This window comes from Osmerus eperlanus, chromosome 17 (genome assembly GCF_963692335.1).
Source record: "Osmerus eperlanus chromosome 17, fOsmEpe2.1, whole genome shotgun sequence".
NCBI lineage: Eukaryota > Metazoa > Chordata > Actinopteri > Osmeriformes > Osmeridae > Osmerus > Osmerus eperlanus.
In genome coordinates this window covers 1,496,858-1,524,002 of record NC_085034.1, presented here as the reverse complement: position 1 = coordinate 1,524,002, position 27,145 = coordinate 1,496,858, and the positions used below count along the sequence as shown (strand labels likewise).

The 27,145-nt window shown below is 47.0% G+C and overlaps 3 protein-coding genes across 3 annotated transcripts; 2 read left to right on the top strand and 1 right to left on the bottom strand.

Annotated features, from left to right (window-relative positions):
- Nucleotides 1–2,449: 2,449 nt before the first annotated feature.
- mettl25 (methyltransferase like 25) lies at nucleotides 2,450–12,768 on the bottom strand. Its single transcript, XM_062483264.1, has 12 exons — nucleotides 12,282–12,768; nucleotides 11,878–12,066; nucleotides 11,454–11,560; nucleotides 10,414–11,091; nucleotides 9,947–10,094; nucleotides 6,369–6,466; nucleotides 6,218–6,247; nucleotides 5,527–5,600; nucleotides 5,003–5,096; nucleotides 4,373–4,447; nucleotides 3,926–3,997; nucleotides 2,450–2,668 (listed from the first exon to the last, which is right to left on the bottom strand). Exons 1-12 carry the CDS (start codon nucleotides 12,496–12,498, stop codon nucleotides 2,570–2,572), a joined length of 1,881 nt encoding a protein of 626 aa, XP_062339248.1. The 5' UTR covers nucleotides 12,499–12,768; the 3' UTR covers nucleotides 2,450–2,569.
- On the top strand, nucleotides 12,598–14,228 carry ccdc59 (coiled-coil domain containing 59). The gene is made up of 4 exons (XM_062483265.1): nucleotides 12,598–12,987; nucleotides 13,210–13,552; nucleotides 13,780–13,888; nucleotides 13,991–14,228. The coding sequence occupies exons 1-4, from the start codon at nucleotides 12,834–12,836 to the stop codon at nucleotides 14,153–14,155; spliced, it is 771 nt and encodes a 256-aa protein (XP_062339249.1). The 5' UTR covers nucleotides 12,598–12,833; the 3' UTR covers nucleotides 14,156–14,228.
- A 415-nt stretch (nucleotides 14,229–14,643) lies between these two features.
- Nucleotides 14,644–27,070, top strand: cracr2ab (calcium release activated channel regulator 2Ab). Its single transcript, XM_062483418.1, has 18 exons — nucleotides 14,644–14,934; nucleotides 16,056–16,412; nucleotides 17,848–17,959; nucleotides 18,120–18,303; nucleotides 19,001–19,147; nucleotides 20,546–20,636; nucleotides 20,895–20,990; nucleotides 21,287–21,474; nucleotides 21,735–21,806; nucleotides 22,218–22,266; nucleotides 22,386–22,471; nucleotides 22,941–23,595; nucleotides 24,046–24,184; nucleotides 24,887–24,968; nucleotides 25,317–25,431; nucleotides 25,672–25,773; nucleotides 26,065–26,141; nucleotides 26,372–27,070. The coding sequence occupies exons 2-18, from the start codon at nucleotides 16,218–16,220 to the stop codon at nucleotides 26,457–26,459; spliced, it is 2,478 nt and encodes an 825-aa protein (XP_062339402.1). The 5' UTR covers nucleotides 14,644–14,934; nucleotides 16,056–16,217; the 3' UTR covers nucleotides 26,460–27,070.
- The last annotated feature ends 75 nt before the right edge of the window (nucleotides 27,071–27,145 follow it).

Sequence of the window (27,145 nt, the reverse complement as noted above, 5' to 3'; positions counted from 1 at the left end):
TGTGCGTCTGCGGAGTATCTAAATCCAGAGTTGCTGATTCCTGAATGGCTTTTCCACCACTAAGCTTCCTGTTTGGCTCTTGCCCTGACGTCTTTTTAATGAATGAGTAAACTGACGAACCCTTTCTCTTCCTCCCTCGCTTTTTATTGCCTTTCTACACATTCTTGTGTACAGTTAGGGTCTCTGATAAGAACTCAAACCTCTACATTTGCCACTTTACCATTCTGAATGAAGTCCATTAATAACAGGAAAGCCTATGAATAGCTCCATTCATTTAAATTTTTTATTGATATTAATTGCCTAGTTCAGTCTATATCTGTAGATTCCACAGATGCTTATGTTGAAAAGTGCATTAAAAGAGAAAAAATCATGTAAAAAAGAGGGTGAAGTTAGCTTCGCGTGCGAGTCAGCTTCCTGACGTGCATATGATTTTCAAGGACTGGAAAACAGCTCCAGTGCAGGTGTTCAAGGGAAGGAACCAAGAAAGTATTTTCCAAACAAAGGTGACAGCATGTTGTAGTGCCAAGTAGGTAATAACGAACCCCTCTTCAGTCAAAATGGTGGAAATCTGAAATCATCAGATTCTGAGGAAGATGTCTCTCCACATTTCCTCTCACTCCCACATGGAAGTGAAACGCAAGGGAAGAGATTCTTCGTCCAAAAATCCTATTTCGGTCTCAAAGTGCATCCCTTTCCGTCAGCGTATCCTGAACGTTTTTCCTCTTGTCCATTAATGAAGCGGCCGGGAAATCGCACAAATTGCACAATTGTTGGCTTCACCTCAAACGCTTCTCATCTCTCTCTCATTTAAAGTGCCTTAGTGAGTGAGCGAGTGAATGGACACGCAAGTGTACGTGTTATTATTAACTGTATAAGACCACATACGTGTCCTGTGTGTGTGTAAGCATGTTATACATGCGTGCAAACTAGAGGGGAAAGAAAAGGTAAACAGCCATGACTCACTAAAAGCACCACAGAAACCTTCACAACATAAACACCTCAAAACGGCCACATACACATCTTGAAGTCCTTGGTTAGCGGCGGTCCGGTCGGGTCTTTGGTGCCAAACTGTCTGAAGTTGTGTTCCGAGCAGGACCCTAACACAGCGCAGACCCACCAGAGGCCTCGGTCTGAAGGCAGGTTAAAAATAAGGCCCTGGGTCTGCCTCAACCCTGTTTTTCACCATGGTGCACGATGCCAACAGAAGTATGAACACAGATGGTTTGGATGACACCACAGAGAAGACGAATGACAGTGCTGATGGCGATGGAGGAAGCGCCCTCGCTTCGACGATGACAGAAGAGGAGGAGAGAGGTTTCCCACAGGAAGACATTTCGGTCATATTTTGTCTTCTCGAAAACAATGGTTTTCATTGTGGAAAGTTGTCGTAGATATTCCTAAAAGTGTTGGCATACAAAGTCGAATGACCTCATTTAGAACACACCCATAATAGGCCATCGACTGTATTCAAACTAGCTTGGTAATGGAGCTTGGTAATGTTAATCGCATATTGAAAACTGCCCTGTGTTTCTCTGCTTCATGTCAAGTTTATGTACAATTACCGCGACCCTGATTCATGATGGCTGCACAGAAGTGCAAAGCCTTCTCTATGAAAGATGGAAGGAAGGAGTGATTTATGAAATGATGGAAACGACATAGGAGAGAGTGAGTGCTGCTTAAAGGGGTCAAGCTCCCTCGCCCCCCCCCGTTCTGTCCTTCCCTCCTCTTCAGGACCCCGGTGATGGGGTTTCCAGACCTGCCTGTCAAGGGGCAGGACAGGATAACTCTATCCCACATTGCCCCTGGCCCTGGGAGCTGTCCCTAAAGCCATTGTTCTATCGGGAGCAGCACTCAAATGAATAATGATATAAATGAATGAGAGCAATACAGACAGAGACACACACACACAGAGAGAGAGAGAGAGAGAGAGAGAGAGAGAGAGAGACAGAGACAGAGACAGAGACAGAGAGAGAGAGAGAGAGAGAGAGAGAGAGAGAGAGAGAGAGAGAGAGAGAGAGAGAGAGAGAGAGAGAGAGAGAGAGAGAGAGAGAGAGAGAGAGAGAGAGAGAGAGAGAGAGAGAGAGAGAGAGAGAGAGAGAGAGAGAGAGGTTTTTTCCAGGTGTGGGAACCATGAGGTTGTAATGTTTTGTCCTCTTGAGGCAGAAACAAGTGCATTGTGGGAACAGAGCAGAAACATTAAAAACATTAGCTTCCCTCCAGCAATCCATTAATGTGGAAGTTAAGTTGAGGTCATCGTTCCAAAACCCCAGCTCTCCAACACTCGCGTGATCCGATAAAAACATGCTCATATCAGAACACCCAAAGAATGCTCACATTATTTTACAGATCAGACTGTAACTACTAGTTGTGTTTTCTACAAAAGAATCATACAATGGTACAATTACTGGTCTTATATTGCAATAATTAATAAATACGTTTGTTGCAATAACTGTTTGTTTAATGTTCCTTTTAGATTTAGTACAGCATAAAAACCTGAAACAGGTTAACACAGAAAAAGGCAGCGGTACTGCAGGAGCGATGCAGCCCGCTGACGGCTCGGTCGGGGGTCTCATGCTGTCCCAGGTGTCTTCACTCCCACAACACCGTAACATCTCGGCGACAACACCGGATCAAAGAGCTGCACCAGCGTGGAGAATGACACGTCCTCCTGCAAGACGAGCCAAACACACACACACACACACACACACACACACACACATGAGGAAAGCCCTTCCGCTAGCAGTAACCCTGAGCGTCTGAAAGCAGCCCAGGAGCCATGTGAGGAGAGCAGCTCCCCTTGCTAATGATTTCCCAGAGGAAGAACATCTGTGTAAATATTGAGTTAGGTTCCCTGTGTGAACCCTCCATGTGTAGGATCAGTCCTGATACCTTACAGGGGTTAGCTAGTTCTGTACCGGATGAGAAGGTGTATGTCGTGGAGTCGGTTTACGCCTTGATGCTAATGAGTCGACTCGACACGACTCCCGAAGGTGGGAAGGAGAACCGTTATGTCTTCCTCTACGTTTGGCCCCGTGGCTGCCGTTCTGGAGGTCTAACCGCGTCAAGCCTTTTTAATGTGCAGTACAAGTAAATCGCTGGAGGGTTTTAGACAAATATACACTTGAGTTATAGCGGTGGATATTGGAGGACCTTTCTGTTATTTGACCTTAATGTAAACGTAAAGACTTCAATAGAAATTATATGAAACCTCAATCGGCCCGTTTTGTACATGGTGTTTGCCCTAGCTTGAACCTTTTTACCGAAATGTCAATACAGATCTCTGAGTGTCATGTTATGTCTGTTAACCGAACAATTTGAAGAAGTTTTATGTTCCAGCAGGTTTTTGTTACTGGAAAAGGGAAGTGGAAGTTTAAACATCGGAACCTTAAAAGAAGCTGAAAATCCATGTCTGGAAGAGGAGAGTAGATTTAGCAAGAACACACACAGTCACACACACAGTCACACACACACAGGGTCTAGAAGGAAGACTAAGGTCAGTACGAGTACAGTGAACGTGTGATTTCACACCCGAGGTTTGAGGTCTGTCAGGGAGCAAACAGCTGGTTTGTGACCGTGGGAAAACAGGAGAAAAGAGGAGGATGGAGGCAGAGGAGGGTGGAGGAGAGGAGGGGTGATGGGTGGAGGAGAGGAGGGGTGGTGGGTGGAGGAGAGGAGGGGTGGTGGGTGGAGGAGAGGAGGAGTGATGGGTGGTGGCTGGAGGAGAGGAGGAGTGATGGGTGGTGGGTGGAGGAGAGGAGGGGTGGTGGGTGGAGGAGAGGAGGGGTGGTGGGTGGAGGAGAGGAGGGGTGGTGGGTGGAGGAGAGATGGGGTGATGGGTGGAGGAGAGGAGGGGCGATGGGTGGAGGAGAGGAGGGGCGATGGGTGGAGGAGAGGAGGGGTGGTGGGGATAAGAGGATGACTCTACCTGTTCCTTCAGGTAGCAGAGACGATCAAGCAGGATCAAGCCCTCGATGCAGGGTGCCAGCGTTACCTTCAGCTGGGGAACGTAAACACAGGGGCACCACAAGATTACACTTACACACAACATTGTTATAGGATGTATTGCAAAAGCTCCACTGAAGTTAACTACTTAGGTCATACAAGCAGGATCATTATCAAGTCATGTTGCTCCCTTGGAGAGCATTTCCCTCCATCACTGGAACGGTATTAAGGCTTCCATTTACAGAAAGTTAATTCTCTCCGTTAGCTTATACAAGGCATGTTAGAAGCTGTGTAAGTGTAAACCAGACTTAATCTGCTATTCTGTAATGACAACAATACTAAGAATAGGACAATATCAGCCTACAGGGCTACACTTTCAATAGGGACAGTGTGTTTGGCGTGATACAATAGTGGCACTGAGGGGGCTTACCATATTAAAGGCTTGCATCTCACACATCCTTGGTGTGTACATGTCCTGGTAATCCTGGATGGCACTGTCTGAGAGCTGATGAATAGAGATGGAGAGATAAAGATAGAGAGACAGATAGAGAGCAAGAGAGAAAGCGAGAGAGAGGGAGGGAGAGGGTGAAAAGGTAAAGAGGTATTGCAGGGTTGTGCCTTAGGATGCCATGTGAGCGACTTGAGAGAGATAACACAAAACCACTCCACATTTCTAATCCCACGCTTTGCCTGCAGCAGGGCAGTAAGACGATCACCTATTCAAGCAGGGCAGTAAGACGATCACCTATTCAAGCAGCGTCCCAGCGGAGCCAGGAGACACTGCTCCCTTAATCCCCGACACTCGCTGGGCTCGGACGTGGAGCCCACACCTCTCTGAGGCTACAGCACAGCGTTTAGAGGAGAAGGGAAGATGTATTTGGGGGATGTTTTTCATGCTTTACTGGCCCGTTTGGGAGTGTGACAGGAGAAACAGAGAGAGGGGTACGCACACGTATGTGGAGAAATACAGGGCGCCCCTCATCAGACCAGTTCAGAAGTTGTATTTGTCAATCTCAGTTTATGAACTTTAGAAAGTGTTAGAACGTTTTCCAGAACCAACCTTTGACTCGTCCAGCCCCAATCTTCTGACTGCCTTGCGGACGTAGTCCACGAACGAGCTGGCCTTGGAATACACGTTTCCCACTCGCCTCTCACTGTTAACGACACACACTCACTCCTTAAACCTCTCACACAGAACACAGCTCCCTGCCGTGGACTGAGTCATGGCCATCCGATTCTCCCTCTAGAACCCTGCGCTGACATCACGAGGCTAGAAGTGACCATGAGTGAAGCAACAGCCTTATTATTTTCGCTTGGCAACCACTCTCCAACAGTCCCCTGCTGCACGGGGGACCTCAGAGCAGCAGAGAGGTGGTGATGTGATAAGTTCCAGAAGTGAGCTCCGTGTTTGTGACGTCACTCAGGGTCCCGAAGGCAGGGACCTCTCTGAGCGCAGAGCGCGTCGTGATGAGGGAGTTACACACAGTGTCTCACCCGTCTCCGCCAGGGGTGGGGGAGACCGGACTACACACCTCACCACTTGTGTTCTCAACCAGAGACATTCCAAGGTCACAGGAGACATACCTTTTGAAGGAACTGTAGTGGTCTCTTAAAATGACATGTAGAACCGCCCTGTAAAAGAGGGACTCCATCTGAATCTGTAACGAAGCCAAACATTACATACCCTCATGCTGCTGTCATAAAAAGAAACATTCATCTTGGTGAAGGTGTGGGTCAAACACAATGAAAACGTACATAACAATCTCAGCGCTTGAAGCACAGACCTTGCTGTGCAATCAGGCAGATCTTTTGTTACAGTTCAGACCTGCTAACCGTCTGGCTGGGATTACATTAATATTCATGAACATTCTTCATTAATGGACAGGGTGGTGTTGTGTGTCTGTTTTGGCTCAGCAAAGCAGGATTTACATCTAAGACATGTATGGCTGCAGTCAATCATATATTTTATTGAATTCCCACAGAACAAAAGTGGGCAGTTTGTTGAAATGCATCCTTGAGAACTCATGCGAAACACTGACTATAAAAAAATCTACCGTTTCAAGGAAATATACACATGTAGCTTTCAGACTGTAACAATTTGATTGTTTTGATACGTTTCCACTAATGTTGATGGGCGTAGATTTCTGTGACGATCAGCAATCAGACATGATCGGTTGTTTTTACATGAAGTCATGTTTATGCTGATCTTGGAAGTCTGTCTGTCTGCTGTGTAAATATTCTCTGTTTTTATATTAGGAAGTTGTATAGAACTCACCCCTTGGCCAACTGCCACTCTCTCCAAAGCCTGAGGAAGTCACAACATCCACATACGTCTCAGAACTTCCTACACTTAAGAGTTCACAAGTAGAAATGTGATGTCATTTGGTTGTGTAGTTAGTGATGTTGTGCTGTGCCGAGGTCCTCACCAAGCAGGCTGACATTCTGGCGTTTCTACCACAGAACCACGATTGGTCTCTCAGGTACCGGCTCATGGGGAACCCACACACACCGCTCACTGGACAGTCTGAACAGGACACACACACACATCTTTTAACACCAGCTGTGCCAAAACTGACAGAAACGGTTGTGTTTTGACATTATACTTTTGGACATTGACAACCTTCCATCTTTTTTTTTTGCTGCCATCTCTAAAAAGAGACGACCACAAGCTTGAAGCCACGTGCGTCCAAAGGGAGAGGGAAGGATGAATACCAGTCAGCGGGTTCAACAAGGGCCTTAGGAACAAGCTTTGAAGTCCTTTTAGAAAGCCCACAACACAATAACTACTGGCGCTAAGCCATTCATCTCCCCTTCTGTTCAACACATGTTAGCGGGCAACAGGCCCTCTCAGTGGATCGTAGAGGACATGCTTCTTCCGAGTCTGAAGTGTAGCTTACAGTATCGAGACACGGCTGTTTACATCAGCTAGCGTGTTAGCTTAACGTCCCCCATGCTAACCGCTATGTCTCCAGGGTCAGATCACAACACAGATCTACCCACATCCTTACCCTCCCCACTCAAAGCCAAGTGTGTCTAATTCCATAGCGTGCGACCGAGCGCTTGTTTGGTCCTTACTACACAGGAAGGAGACAGGACGACTGTAGAATCTCCCGACTCCTAAGGTATGTTTTGTGGGCAGTTTGGGGTCTGTTGTCTGCAGGAGTGAGGTGATGGTGGAGTACTTTTCATTCATGCATCCCACACTGCCCTCGAAGGGCTCCCAGAATGTCCGTCTTGTGCCCTGATGCCCTTAGAACGAGGACCGTTTGTAGGATTGCTTCCTAATGCTAACTGATCATCCTAACTGCCTTCTCCTTATTGACGCAGGCTTTATGACGATCTAGAGTAAATGGATTTCGGTATTCTTTCCAGAGCCACAAATGCAGTGAAAAAAACACATCTGCCATGTTAAATAAAGGATACGAAATTATCGAACGTTGGTTATTTTACTAATGTCTCTTGAGTCTTGGCTCAAAGCCTGGAATAAGTGGATGAGTGATACGGTAAAGTCAGCTATATTTTGAGATATTTCATATGACAGCCTTGAATGGATATCTTACCGGAAGCTACATTTTAAGTAACTTTCTCCATAATGCACTTCTCGGCTCCTTCTGTGGGTTTGGTTTCTATTTAGGGTGAGGTAGTCCACCACAGGAGTTGGCCCGTATCCCAGAATGCACTGCACGGCCCACGGGGAGGGAAAGAAGCGTGCGAAGAACCGCCGGCGTTGCACGACTGTTTTCAATCAAACTCCCCGACGTTGCACACCACGGTCCCCGCAAACTAGCGTTACCCCGGCCCAGGCGCTAACAGGGAAGCCTAGCCAGCTAGCGAGCTAGCCAGCTGCAGCACGGCTCCAACGGACAATCACGAAAACCCCGCGAAGGTTCGTCACAGCAGGGAGCCGGACGCAGGGTTTTGTGCCTCGTAAAGGAGTGGAGGACGGAGAGACGAGGTCACGGTTGTGGTGAGGAGTGGTGCTACATATCGGCTGGTTCCGCCGCTGTCAGCTCTGAACACGGTCGCTTGACGCTTTGATCAGAGCTATGAAGGGACTACATGATCTGGAATCTTCCAAGCACTGAGCGATGATGATAAATGTGTGATTGAATCATACTTTATGTCGGGGAAGTCAGAGCCATAGGTTTTTATGTTCATAATTCAGTGCAGACTTTCTCTACTCCAGTCCTGAAGACAATCCAGGGCAGCTACTAGACTTACCTCTGCAATGCTATATTTGTTTCAACTCCTCGACTGAGGAGAAAATTATTTGAATCGGGTGTTGGAAAAGGAAGAAACATGACCCAGAGGATCAAAGTTGAGATTATTTAAAACACTAAACCAGAACAGTGACCCCCAGAATATTGATTCAGATTCCAAAAACCCTGGCATGGATCCACCAGGGCGCAAATGATTCAAATAAATCATTTCCAATTCAAGCGCCCCAAATGAAAAAGCTGAAAATATCCCATTTTCAAATCTTTTAAACTCATCCAGAGACCATACATCCGTTCAATCACTCTAGCAGCTTGTCTCATCTGATCCCATGAGGGAACCCGGAGAGGGCAGCTTGGCTGCACACACGGTATGAACACCATCACTTCTCAATGGACTGCTTCACTCAGACAGAATCAGTGTTTATCAAATGAGGCATTAGGATAATAATCTGTCCCTTGGGCTGGATGAGAGTGACAATGCAGATGGCCGCAGGTCATAGAATGATGATTAGCATAAACCAACAGGGGGGAGGAGGTTTGTGGATGGGTTACGGGGCCTTCTATGGGTCAAAACAGGAAGTAGAGATGAGGAGTTAGAATGAAAAGAAGAGAAGGAGGAATGGAAACAGGGGGGAGAGAGGAAGGAGGGGGATGGAGAAAGGGAGGGAGCGAGAGAGAAAGGGAGAGACAGACTTGGAGGTGGTTGCAGAGTTAAGAGCCTGGCTCTCCCTGAAACTGCTGTGTGCATGATGGAAACCATATGTTCTCTAGGGGGGCGGTGTGTGTGTGTCAGGGGAGTGGTGGTCTAAGGCTTTACTCTGTCTCCCTGTCAATACCACACCGTCCACAGATGGAGACTAGACCATTCCCATGGGAACTCATACAGCCCCTCTGATTACCAGGTAATTGCGGTGCAATGAATCACAAAAGACTTGTTTCTAACGGCAGACCAGCATTATGAAAATGTACAGATACGTCATGGAACATAACAGCATTGCAACATGGCAGCCATCTTTGAACACGCTGCACAGACAGCCTAGATTGGATACATCTTCAATAGTCATCACCGCAGCGCTGAATTGTCTAAGCTGAGGGTATACAGTGCTGTCTGTTTTCCCCCCCTGGTGGTGTGGTTACCCTGTGTGCTGGGGTACCCCTCAGACAGGTGGTGTAACGGGTGTAGTTACCCTGTGTGCTGGGGTACCCCTCAGACAGGTGGTGTAACGGGTGTAGTTACCCTGTGTGCTGGGGTACCCCTCAGACAGGTGGTGTAACGGGTGTAGTTACCCTGTGTGCTGGGGTACCCCTCAGACAGGTGGTGTAACGAGTGTAGTTACCCTGTGTGCTGGGGTACCCCTCAGACAGGTGGTGTAACGGGTGTAGTTACCCTGTGTGCTGGGGTACCCCTCAGACAGATGGTGTAACGGGTGTAGTTACCCTGTGTGCTGGGGTACCCCTCAGACAGGTGGTGTAACGAGTGTAGTTACCCTGTGTGCTGGGGTACTCCTCAGACAGGTGGTGTAACGAGTGTAGTTACCCTGTGTGCTGGGGTACCCCTCAGACAGGTGGTGTAACGAGTGTAGTTACCCTGTGTGCTGGGGTACTCCTCAGACAGGTGGTGTAACGAGTGTAGTTACCCTGTGTCCTGGGGTACCCCTCAGACAGGTGGTGTAACGAGTGTAGTTACCCTGTGTGCTGGGGTACTCCTCAGACAGGTGGTGTAACGGGTGTAGTTACCCTGTGTGCTGGGGTACTCCTCAGACAGGTGGTGTAACGGGTGTAGTTACCCTGTGTGCTGGGGTCGTACTCCTCAGACAGGAAGTGGTAACAGCAGCCCACACTGCAGACAGACAGCAGCTCTGGCTTGGCAGCAAACATGCGCAGGGTGCTGGGAGCCAGGTCTCCACACGTGTGCAGCCCGACCATGACGGCATCCTGGGAGAGAGAGGGAGAGAGAAGGGGAGACAGGGAAACGAGGAGAGAATGAGAGGGGGAGAGAAGGAGAGGGGGAGAGAAGGAGAGGGGGGAGAGAATGAGGGAGAGAGGGGTGGGAGAGAATGAGGGAAAGAAGGAGAGGGAGAGGGAGGGAGAGAAAGAAAGAAAGGGAGATGGAGAGGGGGAGAGATAATGAGAGAGGGAGAGAAGTGGAGAGAGGGGGAGAAGGAAGGAGACAAAGAGAGACATTCATTCTAACCACACTGCAGTGACCATTCCACATCTCCTCCAGCTGACCTGACACCACAGTGTCTCTCACCTCCAGCTCAGAGATGATCTCTCGTAGCTCCGTCTCCGCGGTGACGTAGGAGGTCAAAGGTGAGTACAGGCCGCCGTTCCCGTTGGTCCTGTTCTGGGCCTTCCTCTGCAGGTTCTCCCTCTTCCTCCTCTCCCTCTCCTCCACGCTCAGCTCGCTGGGGGGAGTCCTGGGGCACACAGGGTCGATCGCATCCACAGATAGGGTGCTGAGGAACAGATCACCTGCCTCTGATTCTGGGGTCTCCGGGTCAGTGGCTCCATCGGCTACGGAGTTGACCTCGGACCACTTGGGGACAGAGGGGAGGGATGAAGATGGGATCTTCTCCTCGTCGCTCTGCGACGTCACTTCTTTCTCCGGTGGACATGATTCTGCGGTGCTAGGCTGGGACACGGCCTCTCTCCTCCAGTCTGCCTTCTCAACCCAACTAGGCTTGCTGGTATCCACTTTCTCTGGGTTGTCATCCACAGGTGTCTCCTCTCCTGCACAGGCTCCTCCCCTCACCTTCCTGCCGGCTTGACTGTGTTTTTGGTAAGCCCTGGAGTACTTCTTCAACTTCCTGTTTCGTTCCTGGGCGCCGTGCGTGTTGGTGCTGGAGGAGTCGATGCCATACACCCTGAGGCCGTACTGCAGAGACAGGAAGGAGCACAGATAGCCCTTACCTGAGCCCACATCAATCACCTGGACGCAAGGGGAGATGGGAGATGTAGTCAGGAAGCAGGCTGATGTTTTGACAGTTCAGAAAAGCATTTTGCTATACATACATCTCGCTGCGAATCTGAATGAGCTTCATTCGTCATGTAAGTTCACACAAACAAGGAATTGACTGTGGCAGAAAGGTGAATACGATAAACATATACGAATCTTAAATAAATATTAAAGTAGAAAAACTAGTAATGTACAACAGTCTCAATATGACACCAATGCATTACACTACTGACTAGTATGAGGCTAGGAGGAGTGGATGATGGATATCTTATTGAGGTCAGTCCCATACAGTACATGAATGCTAAGTTAGGGTTTTATTAATAAAAAGACATTACCTGTTTTACTCTGCAGTGTCTGGCTAAACTAGACACCAGCTCCGACATGGCCCGGACCTCATGCGATTTCTTAGAGTTCATAAACTCGGCCGGCTCTATCACAGCTCCTGGAACAGTAAGTATACGTCTGCAGTGCACAGCCAGTGTCTGATATACAAAGGCACCTTTCTAATAGATATGCATATAAACTTCAAATGAATCTGGAGGGAATGCCTATTGAGTGAAACCATGGTAACTAAAACGGTTCATTCTGTGTCTCTTGTATTGTAGCAGGGGGTTCAGACTCATTCATTTTTAATATAAATAAAAAAAATCACTCTCTGGAGAGGAATCAAAGATTATATTCCCTTTGATTTCAGCTCAGCCGAAACCTGGGCCAACAGAAAAAAGCATGCAAGAATTTGGGGTCGTTTTAATCAAGCACCTTCTTCCGGGGGTGAGGGGTCAGTGACTTTGAGGGACTCCAGCAGTTCGTTCCTGGACATGCACACCCCGAGACCAGGCAGGGAGTGGGCCTTGGCAGCTTTCAACAGCTCGTCCACATTCACCAGCCGCTTAGTTTCATTGCAGAAACCAAACGTTGTCTTGGTCTTTGTCTTATCTGCAAGTTCAGCTTTAACGAGGAGATTTTTTTTGTCATTTCATAAGCTAAAACATTGCTAAGACCTAGCGAAAAAAATCATCGTGAAATGCTTTGGTTCTTCAAAGTTCGTCGTTTTAGCCCAAACATTCAATGTTGTGTTAGCCTACATTAAGTATAAGAACTCATTTGTGTAATATTGTCCTCTTCTTGATACAGCTGTTAGCCACAGCTTTATTCAAGCTTACCTTTGATATCACAGTCAACTGACGGCCTCTTGTGGACAGCACCTGAGATTGCTGCTAGCAACTCCGCTGGTGGCACAAACATAAACTGATCCCACACATCGCGCGTGTAAAAATCAACAGTGTGTGCATTCGCTATGCTCAGCGAAACAGAAAGGAATTGCTTGACTTCATCTATCTTGTTTCGAATTGCTTCGAGAGAATAGAAATGCGATGCCATAGATACAAACTATCAAACGTTAACGTGCTTTCTGTGGGAGCTTACTAGGATTTCGCTATCGCACGTCCACAAAGGCATTAGTAGTTGCACAACGAAGGGATAATTTTCTAGTCGTCACAAAGACGCCATGATGGGTGTACCAAAGTCCACTGTAAACTGTAATGGAAGGTCAAATGAACAATGATCGATTTATCTTGTATCTACTTGCATGCCTTTTGCAAGTGGATAGCTACCTCTTTGCTACGTAATCACGATGCGACAAGAAGGAAGCACATGCACGCAGTATGATAGTTGTAAACAGATGAATCTTCTAATGTCAATTACAGTTCAGTGAAATGGCGCCGGTAAATTGTAATTTAAAGGCTAAAGGGAAATTCACGGGAAAAGGAGGCAGGGATAATCCAGCAAACAAGCGACACGGCGGTGCAAACAAACAGAAGAGAAAATGGGTCCCCGAGCATAACGTTTTTGATGGAAGCGTTGGAGAAGGTAACGTGGCTATAGTTGCTATGCTTTCCCAATATCTCAAGATGACGTTCGCTAATGAGACAAATAATGTCAGATATTTCTATAGAACTGTAGCATAACTAATAGTTTGTAATAATCTATAGTCTATCGACAAATTGATATACTATGTGTTGGATGCAGTATTCGATGCATCAAATACAGCCTACAATATTTGGGTCTGTTACGAAATTGTTATATACACAGGTCAGGGGTTTGCATTCAAGAGGAAGCAGAAAGTGCAACATGAGTACAACAAACTTCTACGAAAAGAGCGGAGGAAGACGCCTGGAGTCCAAACGCAGTACAAACAGGATTACCCGGAGCACCTGAAACATCTGTACATGGCTGAAGCCGAGAAACTGAAAAACGAGACTCGGATGAACAGAATAAATAGGACTAAGGGCAGGCAGGGTGGAGTGGTAGAAGCTGTAACAGAAGACCTGGGAGAGGAAACTCTCCCAGACCAGGCTACACCCTCTGACCCTGTCACGTCAGAAGACCGGACAGACTCTGCCCCTGAACCCACAAAGGACTTACATGCCGACAGGTAGGTCTAGCGAACAATTATTTAAAGACTGAAACAGAGGAGTTTTTGTTTATATAAATATTCGAATCAGGTCTTTCACTTTTAATGAGTAAGAACGTCTTTCTTCCTAAAGTAGGCTAGGTCTGCTTTTATCTTGATTACATGATCCATATGATCCAAACATTGACAAGTGATATACTTGAATAAAGATTCCGCAGGTTCAGTAATATTGTCTGTTATCTTTCCAGTCTCCCCATGAGCAACCGTCAGAAGAAGAAAATGATGAAGAAGACCTCCTATCAGAAGACGAAAGAAGAGTTTGAGAAGATCAAAGAAAGGCGATCACAAAAGAAAGAAGTAAAGTGTAACACAAAAACAAAACAACCCTTAACCGTAACTCTTGCCACATTGTACACGTGTTTGGAAAGTGTTTATTAAGTGCTTCTGTTCTTCCTTCAGGAATTCTTGAAGAGTAAACAGCAGAGAGAAGAGGCCATCCAGAAGTACAAACAGAAAAAGACAGAAACCTTTCAAATGCTGAGCAAAAAGACAAGGAAAGGACAACCTAACCTCAATCTACAGATGGAGTACTTACTGCAGAAGATACAAGGAAGTGGGAAATGACCAGAAGATGCAGGAAAAAGCATGAATCAACAGGTTTTAAAACATGAACCATATTAAAAGACCATAAACCAGAGATGTTTTAAAAGTTATTTCAATGTAAAACTGTTTTTACATGTCTGTAGTCTATTTTAAAGACTCATGTTTTTCATTTTGGAAACATCACAGACTGTTGATTATAGCCTATGTTATTTTAAATATTTTCAGTTGATGTATGATTGTGGACCATGGGACTATAATAGGAGGGCATAACATATGAGAACTGTTTCACCTTTAGTTACTGTTCAAGTAAAATAACTTGTGATACAATGTTTTGGATTTATATTATAAAAAATAATATTCATTGATTATAAACAAACGGATGTGTCTGATATTTTACATCATGGCTTTTTGAACTCGAGGCAGGTCGACCTCGTTATACCTGCGCGCCGTTTCCCATTAACCTATCCATGAGTTCCCATAGCTACAGATGCTGAGCAAAACATCTCGAAGTAGCCTGTGGCACCGTGGTCTCCTCCGTTAATACCTGTTCCGTGCTGGGAAGAACGCTCGTTTTGCGCCTACGTGCTCTCATAGCAACAGAAACCCAACCGGGTTTAATAATCCCCAGGCGACTGCCCCATGACATCACATGGTCGCGGGATGACTTTTCGAACGCTGTGGTGAAACAAGACTTCATACAAAGAAAACTGTAGAAAGGGTCAATGTTGATCTACAGGCTGATTCTTTCCGAAAGTGTGTCATCGTCTCGAGGCTCTTTTTGACTGCGTCAACGTCAGAAGGTAAATTATTTGACCTTTGTCTTTGTTTTCCAATAACAAGTTTGATTGTTGTGAGTCTGCTAAAAACGAAAATATATAGATTATATTCGCTTTCAATGAGGAACTCCTTGCCACACCCCTGTTTAGTCTACCACAGTCCATTCATTTAGCCTAATTGATAAAAAAATATATACATTACGGTTTTTAGATAAAGCTCAAAGACGTTCCAGATTCTTACTGATCAATGCACAACTCTTTGATAAGGCTGAAATAGTTTGTGTAGGATATTGCATACTTATACTTTCTCCAAATTCAATACGGGGATTTTTAAGATGTGTTGCCTGCACATGAAAGATGACACGTGTTTCCTAAATATAATGTGTGTCAGCCTCGCCTTTAACCACAGCTTGGTCGCTCAGTCCTCAAAAACCCCTTCCTCTCCAAACCATCTATGTCTGAAGGAGAGAGATGATGAACTCCTGTAGCCCAGGCACCAGACCCATCTGCAAGCTTATGGTTTATTTGAGAATTAGTCTGGCAATGGCAAACTACAACTCCTGAGTAGTCACAAATGTTGGTTAGAGTTGCTATTTCAAGCACATAAAAGTTCCTCTGAAGACAGCAGTTGGCACAAGTATAAAACAAAAATTTCCACCGTTTAGAATGAAATCGAATGAGTTCAAACCATCTGCAAATACACAACATATATATTTGTTGTCTAAGGAATTAACATAGTCATGTGTTTTGTATACCAAGGGGTATTATAATAAGCCTATACGGTATGTTTACCTACACCATGGGAAGTTGTGAGGGTCAGGCTTGTGAGAAGGGGAAATGTGTGGCTTTAGTTTGTGTGCTGATCACTGTGCTGATTCACTGTGCTGGACTTATCAGTAGGCTACTAGCCTGGGAACCAGATGAAGCTGTGAGCTCATGTTTGATTGGTCTGGTGATGTCAGGCCAGTTCAGCACACTGCAGAAACAGCTGTTTGGGTGCTGGAATCTTGCAAACTTACGGCATAGTTTAAACATCACAAACTTGTAACCTCGATGAAACGACAAAATCCTGAATGCAGAACATTTCGTAGTACATTTTCCAACGCACATAACCTCGAATAAAAACTGGTATCTCTTCTTCACAGGAACTTGCATCGCCAAGGACCAAAGCACCCCAATGCACAATAGCTAATCTTCTGATTGGCCAAACTCCTGCAGTCTTCCTGGTTCTAACTTCATGAGGTCACATCCTTTCTCCACGATGCCGACGGGCCACACGGAGAAGACAGAGGGCGAATGAGGCGGCCATGTCTGATTCCCGACCCCACCACGCTCCCAGAGTCCCTGAGATGGCGGAGGAAAGCCGGAGCCAGACTAGAGGCTCGGCCCCCGAGCGGAGGGGCTCAGACTGGGGCAGCATCGCCATGCTGGACAACACTAAAGAGTTCTTCCAGACCTGTGACATGGAGGGCAAAGGATTCATCACACGCACTGATATGAGGGTGAGTCAGGAGAGAGGGGTGGGCAAGCAGGGTCCTGGATGTGCTGGGTACAGCAGGGTCCTGGATGTGCTGGGTACAGCAGGGTCCTGGATGTGCTGGGTACAGCAGGGTCCTGGATGTGCTGGGTACAGCAGGGTTCTGGATGTGCTGGGTACAGCAGGGTTCTGGATGTGCTGGGTACAGCAGGGTCCTGGATGTGCTGGGTACGGCAGGGTCCTGGATGTGCTGGGTACAGCAGGGTTCTGGATGTGCTGGGTACAGCAGGGTCCTGGATGTGCTGGGTACAGCAGGGTTCTGGATGTGCTGGGTACGGCAGGGTTCTGGATGTGCTGGGTACGGCAGGGTCCTGGATGTGCTGGGTACGGCAGGGTCCTGGATGTGCTGGGTACGGCAGGGTTCTGGATGTGCTGGGTACGGCAGGGTCCTGGATGTGCTGGGTACGGCAGGGTCCTGGATGTGCTGGGTACGGCAGGGTCCTGGATGTGCTGGGTACGGCAGGGTTCTGGATGTGCTGGGTACGGCAGGGTTCTGGATGTGCTGGGTACGGCAGGGTCCTGGATGTGCTGGGTACGGCAGGGTCCTGGATGTGCTGGGTACGGCAGGGTTCTGGATGTGCTGGGTACGGCAGGGTTCTGGATGTGCTGGGTACGGCAGGGTCCTGGATGTGCTGGGTACAGCAGGGTCCTGGATGTAATCACACATCCAGCGCCTCTGTAATCACACCTACACACAAGCATAGACAGACAAGACGTCTCTAAGCAACTGTATCTCTGAGAAGGGTGTGTGTTTGTGACGTGTTGTTATTGGTTGGGAATAAGAAGGTGGGGGACCAATAGGGTTTCTGAAACGGAGTGTGTTTACAGACAGACAGGAAGTGCTCTGTGTTCTTGGTCTTTGGCTTCCTCTACTCTTCTGTCGTTGTGCTTTCATGTTTATATTTGTCTTTTATGAAGGACCCTCCACACACGCACACACACACACACACACACACACTCTGAAGCAGCCACTCAATATTACCATTCTTTTGATGTGTTTAGAAACATGCTCTCTGCTCAATGGATTATACACCCAGACCCACAGCATAAACACACACACACATAAACAATCAATTAATTAACCTAGTACTCATGGTTACACAAGCTCACACATAAACAAACAGTACACTCAAGTACACTTCACAAAAATAGAAATGGAAACCATTGATCCTAACCCTATTGAATACTCGATCCATTCTATCGTTGTGCAGAGGGGAAACAAATGATAGAAGGATATGCGTAGATTATAATGTTGCATAATAGTGTTTTTGTCTTTATGTTGAATATATGTTTAGCCTTGGGTGTGTGTGAATTCTTGCATGCGTGAACTGCACATTATTGACTGAACCTTGTAATTGTGAGCTTCTCTCTGTGTGTGTGGGTGTGTGTCATCCCTACAGAGGCTTCATAGAGAAATCCCCCTCTCAGCTGAGGAACTGGAAGATGTGTTTGATTCCTTGGATGTGGACCGTAATGGTTACCTCACGCTCGGAGAGTTCTCTACTGGGTTCAGTAGGTTCTACTTCCTGTTTCCCCATAGCTCTGCTGTGATAGGTTGATTTCTGACGATGTATCAACTTGTTTATGAATACAGTATATTCACTCAAACAACAGTTCCATGGTAACAACAGTCTCACTGCTGTGGTACTTCCTGATGTGGGCGTGTCCTCAGGCCAGTTCCTGCACGGCCGGAGGATCTCATTGGCTGACGAGCAGAGTCCCGCTCCTGCACCCAGGGTTCCGGAATCCCTGTACCAGAACCAATGGGAGGCGAAGCTGACCAGGGGAGAGGACGAGGAGGAGAAGCACTTCTGCATGCTGCTGGACAGTCTGGGAGCCAGCAACGTGTTCGAGGAGTGAGCTCACCTGACATTTACATTTACCGTAATTTTCGGACTATAAGCCGCAACTTTGTTTCCATTTTTCGACCCTGCGGCTATGGAAAAATCTATGGATTTTTACAGCTAACGGCCACTAGCGGTGCACACTTTTTCAAGGTTTTTAAAAAATAGCCAAAGTTAAGTGGTTAAATGATTGCCACGCGTTGCCACATCTCTATGCTGATCTCTTTGTGATAGCAGCTAAGCTAACAACAGACATTTAGCTGCTGTGGCTTATATAATGGTGCGCCTTATAGTCCGAAAAGTACGGTAGTCATTTAGCAGACGCTTTTATCCAGAGCGACTTACAGTAAGTACAGGGACATTACCCCCGAGGCAAGTAGGGTGAAGTGCCTTGCCCAAGGACACAACGTCATTTGGCACAGCCGGGATTCGAACCAACAACCTTCTGATTAATAGCCCGACTCCCTAACCGCTCAGCCATCTGACCAACGTTATTCCCTGTTCTGGTATTCTCTTAGCTAGCGGAATATGTGTGACCTCTAGGTGTGATTTCCTTTCCGTAGGTGAGGAAGTAAATAATCTTCAATGCAGCACATGCATTTGTGATAACCTTTTTACAGACTGGAAGCTATTTCGTAGACTGTTGTTTTTGCTACCTAGATGACGGGTCGAGATATGTGAGGAGAGACTCAAACTTTCTCTCCTCCAGTCCAGGGGAGGTGCGTAGTCTCTGGGCCCGGCTGAGGAGAGACGAACCTCATCTCCTGTCCAACTTCGAGGAGTTCCTGTCCAGGGTGACCTCCCAGATCAAGGAGGCCCACCAGGAGAGGAGGGAGATGGAGAGCGCCCTCCAGAGGTGGGGAGGACAAAATAAAAATGCGCTCCAGTGTTCTCAGCAGTGGTTTCCAACCCTGGTCCTCAGGGACCCCCTGTCCTGCATGTTTGAGATGTTTCCCTCTTCCGACACACCTGACTCAAATTAATGGTTGTTACCAGGCTTCTGCAGAGCTACATGATGACCCATTCATTTGAACCAGGTGTGTTTGAAGAGGGAAACATCTAAAACATTTACATTTAGTCATTTAGCAGTTTATCCAGAGCGACTTACAGTAAGTACAGGGACAGTCCCCGCGAGGCAAGTAGGGTGAAGTGCCTTGCCCAAGGACACAGTCATTTTGCACGGCCGGGAATCGAACCAGCGACCCTCAGATTACTAGCCTGATTCCCTAACCGCTCAGCCATCTAAAACATGCAGGACAGGGCGGCACGAGGACCCGAGTTGAAAACCTCTCACCTAGAGTTGTGCTCCGGAGAACAGAGCGAGACCTATTTCAGCTGTAATATCTGTTGGAAAGCTCCGGTTTGACAGTTGGTGAACCTGCAGGAGAAGCCGGTGACTTGTGGCGACGCGTTTGTGTGGCTGCCTTGCGTCGTGCACCGTGTCCCTGCGCCCGTGTCCCTGTGCCCGTGTCCCTGCGCCCATGTCCCTGCGCCCGTGTCCCTGCGCCCGTGTCCCTGCGCCCGTGTCCCTGCGCCCGTGTCCCTGCGCCCGTGTCCCTGCGCCCCAGGAGGGGTTACTGTAAGCCCCTATAGCATGCTCCCCTTATCCCTCTCAAATGACGTGTAATCCCAGGCACGATATAACGCTGAGAACCCTGACAGCCACCGTGAAAACTGCATTAAATCTTATGCCTTCGGGTAACATAGCCCATCGGGACACAGGTTTTTGGGGTTCGGATGTTGTGAATGATGAGAAAGATCCCGATGTGCGTTCATGTTCGTGTGTTCTGGGGGTTGGCTGTGTTTAGCACGTTACCATGGCACCGTGTGGTAACCACCCCTAACCCCTAAGAGGACTTGAGTCTTCTACAGGTTTGCTAATTGGTTGTCTGAGCCCTTAAAGGGTGTCTAAAGAATGCTGGAGGAATGTAAGAACCATGAATGAAAGGCCTGTTTGTTGGACGTTCCTCGTTTACGTGTGGGTGGGTGGGTTTAACAATATAATGACCTGCATGTGTAGATTTGTGCATGTGTCTGTACATGTGTGTTTGTGTGAATACAGATGGGGGAGGGAGACTGTAAACAACTGTTAACGTAATACCAACACATGTCCCTCAGATCTCATTATCTGAATCGGTACAATGCCTCCCTTGTTGAACGTCCAGAACAGCATCTGGTCGAGGGGGATATTTGTTTTGTTTATGTTTTTGTTCCGTAATAAAGCTCACCTTGTGTACTTCATGTCTGTGTTCAGGAAAGCTGCCACACACGACACAGAGATACGACGACTCTACGAAGAGATGGAGCTGCAAATCAAGAACGAGAAGGACCGGATTCTACTCAAGGTAATGTAGATACAGACTATCTATCCTACTGTCATCTTAGTACTAGAATATAAACCACTATACATCTACATAGATGTTTTGAAGAGTCTTCTCAATACTAGACTACACACAAACCACTCATGATAGATCACAGTCCGGCAAAATAGTTTCCTAATCTGGGATTAGGCCCTGCTTGTTCCTTCCTCCCTCCCTCCACCTAGCTACGTTGTCTTCCTGTGTAACGACCCTCACTTCCTGTCCCCGCCCCCCTCCATCCAGGACTCTGAGCGTCTGCAGTCGCGCAGTCAGGACCTGGAGCACCAGCTGTCCAGCAAGGAGAAGGAGCTGGAACATCTGTTCCACAAACAGAGGAGGGTGAGTGATTGATGGACGCAGGACGCTCAGGTAGTCATCTAAAACACGCATGGAACATGCATGGAACACGCATGGAACACGCATGGAACATGCATGGAACACGCATGGGTGCCAAATAGGATTAAGGTTTAGGGTGTGGCTCTGACTGAGAGAAGATGGAGAGAAGTGTCAGGGAGAGCAAAGCAGTCACTAAGTGTTCCCCCCGAAGGTTTCCAGAATTTATCCAACTTTACTGATAAATATGACCTTGACCAGGCCGATACTGTGTCTCTCCTTCCCCGGCGTGGCGTCCCCAGTTGGAGCGCGAGTGTCGGGATCTGAGCAGCGAGCAGCAGGAGAGCCGCACCCAGAACGTCAAGCTGAAGACGACCAACGAGGAGCTGTCCAGGGAGCTGGACAACACGTCCCAGGAGCTGGCCCTCGCTCAGGAGCAGCTGACCCTCCTGCAGGGCCAGGCGGCCAGGCTGCACCAGGAGAGGGAGATGTAGGAACACACACACACACAGCCTGCACCAGGAGAGGGAGATGTAGGAACACACACACACACACACACACAGCCTGCACCAGGACAGGGAGATGTAGGAGCACACACACACACACTGACGGACACACGTACCCTACAGATTGTTCTACTGAACTTCCCGGCTCAGACAGTAAAGACAAACTTGATCTGTCTCTTGTAATTACAGTTTTATCTTCTGAACGCTTCGGTCACAGTCGCTGGTGTGTCCTCTGTCTCCTCAGGGAAATGTACCGAGTCACTGAAGGTCTTCAGAGAGAGAAACAGAGTCTGATGAAACAGCTAGACCTCTTGAGGTAAAAGACACTCAAACACACAAAGAAAATGTACAATTAACCCGTTAAGGAGTAGCGTCACACATATTTGATCGTTCGAAAGCGGGCCCCACAGAGTACCGTCACACGTGTGATTCTGAACATTCCAACCGACTATTTTCCGATAGACAAAAACTATATGAAAAACGCTATAGTATGGCTTCAAAATTTACAATTAGGAGGCTAACAAGTAACACTAGCAGGTAGTATCATTGCTACGAGTATTATGCTAGGTTGCTAGGTAACGGAAGCTAACTAAAACTAGCTAGCTTCCGTTTTGGAAAAATAACTCACTCTGGTGGAAGCGTAGGTAATATTTAGAACTCACTCCTTAAAAGGTTAAACATCTTGTTTTATAACAATAGCCCCATTTTTTCCCCTTCTTCTTTAAAGAGAGATGAACAAACACCTAAAAGATGAACGAGACATCTGCTACGGTATTGTGAGTAGAGAACAACACGTTTCATCACCTGTTGGCGAATAAGTAGCATTCTGAGACCATGAAATTAATAACATCATGATATGTAATCAAACGCTGATGTAAGTTCTCCAATCCATTAGAAACCCAGGAACTCCCTCAGGAAGAAGCAGAAACAGAGATCTGGTCTGGGTAATCTGTTCTCGGAGCCCAGCCAGCCGGTGAAAAGGTGGGTCTTTTATCTCTGCGCTGCTCTGAAGGGGAATCAGTCCTGTCAGATGTGGTTGCGATCAGGATTCCGTCCTGAGGAGAGGTCGTGGAATGAAACATTGGATTAAGGGGGAAACAGAGGATGCTGAACACAAATCAAATAAAGAAACAAAGGAATGTGTCCAAGGCACTATGAAGTGGATTTGATTGGGAACTGTTTAGTTTGGGAGTGTAATATTTATTAAACTAGTATGCATTAAATCTACAGTTGTGCTGTAATACAATAGATAAGACAGTATATGTTATTTACAAACAGATTTATAATTCATTGGATGGACAGTAAATTCTAAAACTCACTTAAACCTTGTTTTGAGTGCCTTGGATTTGAAAATCTCCACACCCCAAATCAACAACAACAAAATTCCCACCAATCGGCCCGTCCTTCTTTGATCAGATATCCTCTGTTTCTCCTCTTCTCCGTCTCTAAGAGCCCTAATGTCGGACGATTCTTATCAGTCCCTGGAGGCACTGCCTAAAGAACACCTTCAGATCGTCTTCCTTCTCTCCTCCTCCTCTAGCGAGGATGACAACACCCCCCCCCTTTATCAGCAGCCCCTCCCTGCTACCCATCCGGGGCCCGCTAACGGCTACGCTAGCCTACACCCTGCCCCGGGGCCTGCTGGGAAGACGGAGGTGAAAGGCCTCGGGGCGAGAGAGGTGTTCGGGATGACGGGAGCCACGATGGCGAGCTTGGAGACGGGCGGAGAGAGGGAGGGGGAGACGGAGAGGAAGGCGGACATGTTGGACGCCCCCCCAGATGGGTGGCCCCTTCGTCGGGTCATCTCCATCGAGGAGGATCACCTCCCCCACCTCCTGCACGGAGGCCCCCAGCCTCTCCTCCACCAGCTCAGCGAGGAAGACGAGGAGGATGAAGATGAAGATGATGATGATGATGATGACAATGACGAAGAGGAGGATCCAGAGATGAGGGATGTCTTAGCCACGGACCCCCCTGTGCCTCAGACCCCCGTCCGGGCCTCTAGACTGGCCCTGCCCTTGTCTGGGAGGAGGTCCCGTTTCCTGAGGGCCAGGAAAGCCCCCACCACGGCCCGCGGACAGCCGGTGGGCAAGGAGACCCAGCATGTAAGTTCAGCAGTTTATAGTAATTAAAGTAAAGTTAGTACAGAATGGGAAAATGTGTCCAAACTTTTGCCTGGTACTGCATATAGTAAATGTAGTTTACTTTTTTCATCTCTCCATCTCTCTCTCCATCCCTCCATCTCTCTCCACATCTCTCTCTCTCCATCTGTCTCTCTCTCCATCCTTCCATTTCTCTCTGTCTCTCTCTCCATCCCTCCATTTCTCTCTCCATCCCTCCATTTCTCTCTCCATCTCTCTCTCTCTCCATCTCTCTCTCTCTCCATCTCTCTCTCCATCTCTCTCTCTCCATCTCTCTCTCCATCCCTCCATTTCTCTCTCCATCTCTCTCTCCATCTCTCTCTCCATCTCTCTCTCTCCATCTCTCTCTCTATCCCTCCATCTCTCTCTACATCTCTCTCGCTCCATCTCTCTCTCTCCATCCCTCCTGGTCAGAGGATGGTGGAGGGGATGGTGTCGGTCCCTGACCGGCTGTTCAAGGTGGTGCTGGTGGGGAACTCCAGCGTGGGGAAGACCTCCCTGCTGCGCTCCTTCTGCGAAGGGCGATTCCACCCTGCCACCTCTGCCACAGTCGGTGAGAGTACAGCAGCCTGTGTGTGTGTGTGTCTGTGTGATTATTTAGGTTTGAGGGATCGCATGGTAGTGTTGCAAAGGAGGTATGGATGTGGTGTAGGACGAAATACCTTTATAATTGTCGCGTGTGTGTCATGATGGCATAATAGGTCATGTTTGGTTTGGGGGTGTGAAAGCTAGTGTGCAGGGGATAGGAACTAGCTAAACTATTCAATCATTCTTTCAAGATTACGTTGGTGTGTGTGTGTGTGTTCAGAAGATGGAGGGGGAGCTGAACATCACATGAAAGAGCTTGTGGAGTCACACTGCCCTGGTCTCTGTTCCTCAGCGCACATTGTACCCCTGCTTATGTCACGTCAGATCAATCACCCTCGCGGCTTTCATCTCAACCCCCAGAGTTGCCTTCCTAAAACGAGCCACTCAACTCTTCTACAAGACATTTAAACACCTCACCGAACATGAACTACTTTCCTATTGAACTTCTTCAATGTAATCATCGAACTGGCCTCGTCGAAATCTGTCAGAATATTATATATCCGTATGTCTAGACAAGCAGGTTTCTATTAATCTGTGTTCTGTTACAACATGGGATGATTACAGCTCAGCATTTGACTGCAGATAAGAGGATAACAGGTTCAAATCCCCTCCTTCACCCCTCTGGATAAAAGTGACTCCTAAGTGAGACCTTGATTGTGTGTGTTAGGTATTGACTACAGTGTGAAGACTCTGACCCTGGACAACACGCAGGTGGCCATGCAGCTGTGGGACACGGCAGGCCAGGAGAGGTGAGAGACACCCCTGCTGGTCTACTCCTGGATAAACCGGCAACATGACATTGCTATCTTTTCTACTTTTATATAAACTGGCGAATGACTTTTCTAACTTTTCTAATCTTAAACTTGCAAAAGGAGATTTTTAACTTTTCAACTCTTGGATAAGCTGGCAAAATTATATTTCCTACTTTTCAAATCTCAAATAAACTAGCCAAGAAAAAAAAAAAAAATTCAAAGTTTTTTTCTAGATTTTTTTTTCTTCATTTATTTTTTACTTCTGACTGAAAGCCACATAGCCAAATGATAGCATCCCAACCAAGTCCTGTCCACTTTCCTGACTCCTTGTTGGTGATGTCACAGGTATCGCAGCATCACTAAGCAGTTCTTCCGTAAGGCGGATGGAGTGGTTGTCATGTATGATGTCACAGTGGAGGACAGCTTCAAGGCCGTGAGCCCCTGGCTAGCCAACGTTCAGGTAAACTCCTTACGACCTTTCACCTTTCGATACCAGAAGTGAAGTGCTTGGCTGTAAGGATTCCTACCTTCCTTAGCTCAACCGTGACTTTGTTTTAAATGATGAAAGGTGGCGTAGCTGTGGTTTTGACAGGCTGGGATATATGTGTTCATACTGATAGCATCGTAAGGCTACAACTCATTCATTAATAAATCAAGAAGGAGGAATCAAATCGTCTTTTTCCCGTACTACATTTCCCAGGAGGCCGCAGGAGAGGGTGTTCCCATCCTGCTCCTAGGCAACAAGATGGACATGCTGGGGGAGAGGGAGGTGTCTTTCAAAGAAGCCGACACGCTAGCTCAGGTGAGTCGGATCACGCAACAGCAGAGACGGGAGGCAAATACAAACTCTCTGAGAAACTTGTGGACAAGGCAGGCAGGCCGGGAACAACGGGTACTGTTCTCAGGATAAACAGTCCGCAGAGACAGAAGACAAATAACTCGGACTTGTGGACTTAAGAAATTAATTTAAATGGAAACAGGAAGGAAAGAAGGAAGGAAGGGTGATCTGTGTGTTGATTTGTGTCAGGAACGAGTAGCGAGTTCAATGGATTGTTGTTAATATGAGGATGTGTAACCTCTATCTCCTCTGTAGGAATCCAAGGTGCTATTCTTCGAGGTCAGTGCTTACACTGGCTACAACGTCGCCGAATCACTGACACATCTGGCCAGGTAAGAGTTTACGAATACACTTGAAACAGGCTTTTTGTTATTAATAGGCTAGGTGATAGTTAAGGGTGAAGAATCCTAGCATTCTGTGCCGATAAAGAGGTGTTTTCAGTGCAGTGTTTTATGCGATAAAGAGGTGTTTTCAGTGCAGTGCTTCATGCAATAAAGAGGTGTTTTCAGTGCAGTGTTTCATGTGATAAAGAGGTGTTTCAGTGCAGTGTTTCTGTGGACAGGGTCCTGAAAGATCAGGAGGACAGGGTGAGAGACACGACTGTTCTCCTGAGTGCCCTGCCTGTTAAGAAGAAGGCCTGCTGTAACTGACAACACGCACACACACACATGCACACACACACACGCGCACACACGCACACACACACACACACATGCACACACACATGCACACACATGCACACACGCACACACACAGACTGGAACTTTGGGAGACCCCCAGATAAACTTGTGTATGCACGATACACACACACACACACACAACCCCACACATATTATGGTGTTTAAGTGTTTCTTAGTTTAAATTTGTTTTCAAGAAAAGTGTTGTAAAGTTATAACCTACAACGATTAAAGATGGATAAGCAAGTTTTAATTAAATCTATGCTTCAATCTTGACTTTAATTGTGACTTGTGTAAAGCTTTGAGTTGTAAATGTCTGAAGCTAGAATAGAATACTACTACTTAATGTTTTTATAAAGTGCAAAACATTTGACAAATCATAGATGCAGCTCTCAATGTCTATACAATGTATAACCTAGATTATCACACATGACATTAATATACAATATATATGTGTTTTTGAGAAATGGAAATTTATGAGCGGACAGTGTTTGAAATGTGATCAAGTAATTATTGTATATTAAAATAAAATACATATTTTGATTGGGTGAACATGAAATTCAATGTGTAAATAAGAGTGTGATCTTGATCAAATTAATCACCATTATCACAAACATTAGTCATGTTTATAGGAATTGATCATAATTCAATATCAATTA

Bases quoted from the DNA above. Each gene is read 5' to 3' on its own strand.
- cracr2ab (XM_062483418.1), top strand. From the start codon at position 16,218: ATGTCTGATTCCCGACCCCACCACGCTCCCAGAGTCCCTGAGATGGCG. The intron at 17,960-18,119 runs GTAGGTTCTACT...GCGTGTCCTCAG, and splicing joins AGAGTTCTCTACTGGGTTCA to GCCAGTTCCTGCACGGCCGG. The intron at 20,991-21,286 runs GTGAGTGATTGA...TGGCGTCCCCAG, and splicing joins TGTTCCACAAACAGAGGAGG to TTGGAGCGCGAGTGTCGGGA.
- ccdc59 (XM_062483265.1), top strand. From the start codon at position 12,834: ATGGCGCCGGTAAATTGTAATTTAAAGGCTAAAGGGAAATTCACGGGA. The intron at 13,553-13,779 runs GTAGGTCTAGCG...TTATCTTTCCAG, and splicing joins AAGGACTTACATGCCGACAG to TCTCCCCATGAGCAACCGTC. The intron at 13,889-13,990 runs GTAAAGTGTAAC...TTCTTCCTTCAG, and splicing joins GGCGATCACAAAAGAAAGAA to GAATTCTTGAAGAGTAAACA.
- mettl25 (XM_062483264.1), bottom strand. From the start codon at position 12,498: ATGGCATCGCATTTCTATTCTCTCGAAGCAATTCGAAACAAGATAGAT. The intron at 6,248-6,368 runs GTGAGGACCTCG...TGACTTCCTCAG, and splicing joins CCAGAATGTCAGCCTGCTTG to GCTTTGGAGAGAGTGGCAGT. The intron at 5,601-6,217 runs GTGAGTTCTATA...GCTTCGTTACAG, and splicing joins GAGTGGCAGTTGGCCAAGGG to ATTCAGATGGAGTCCCTCTT.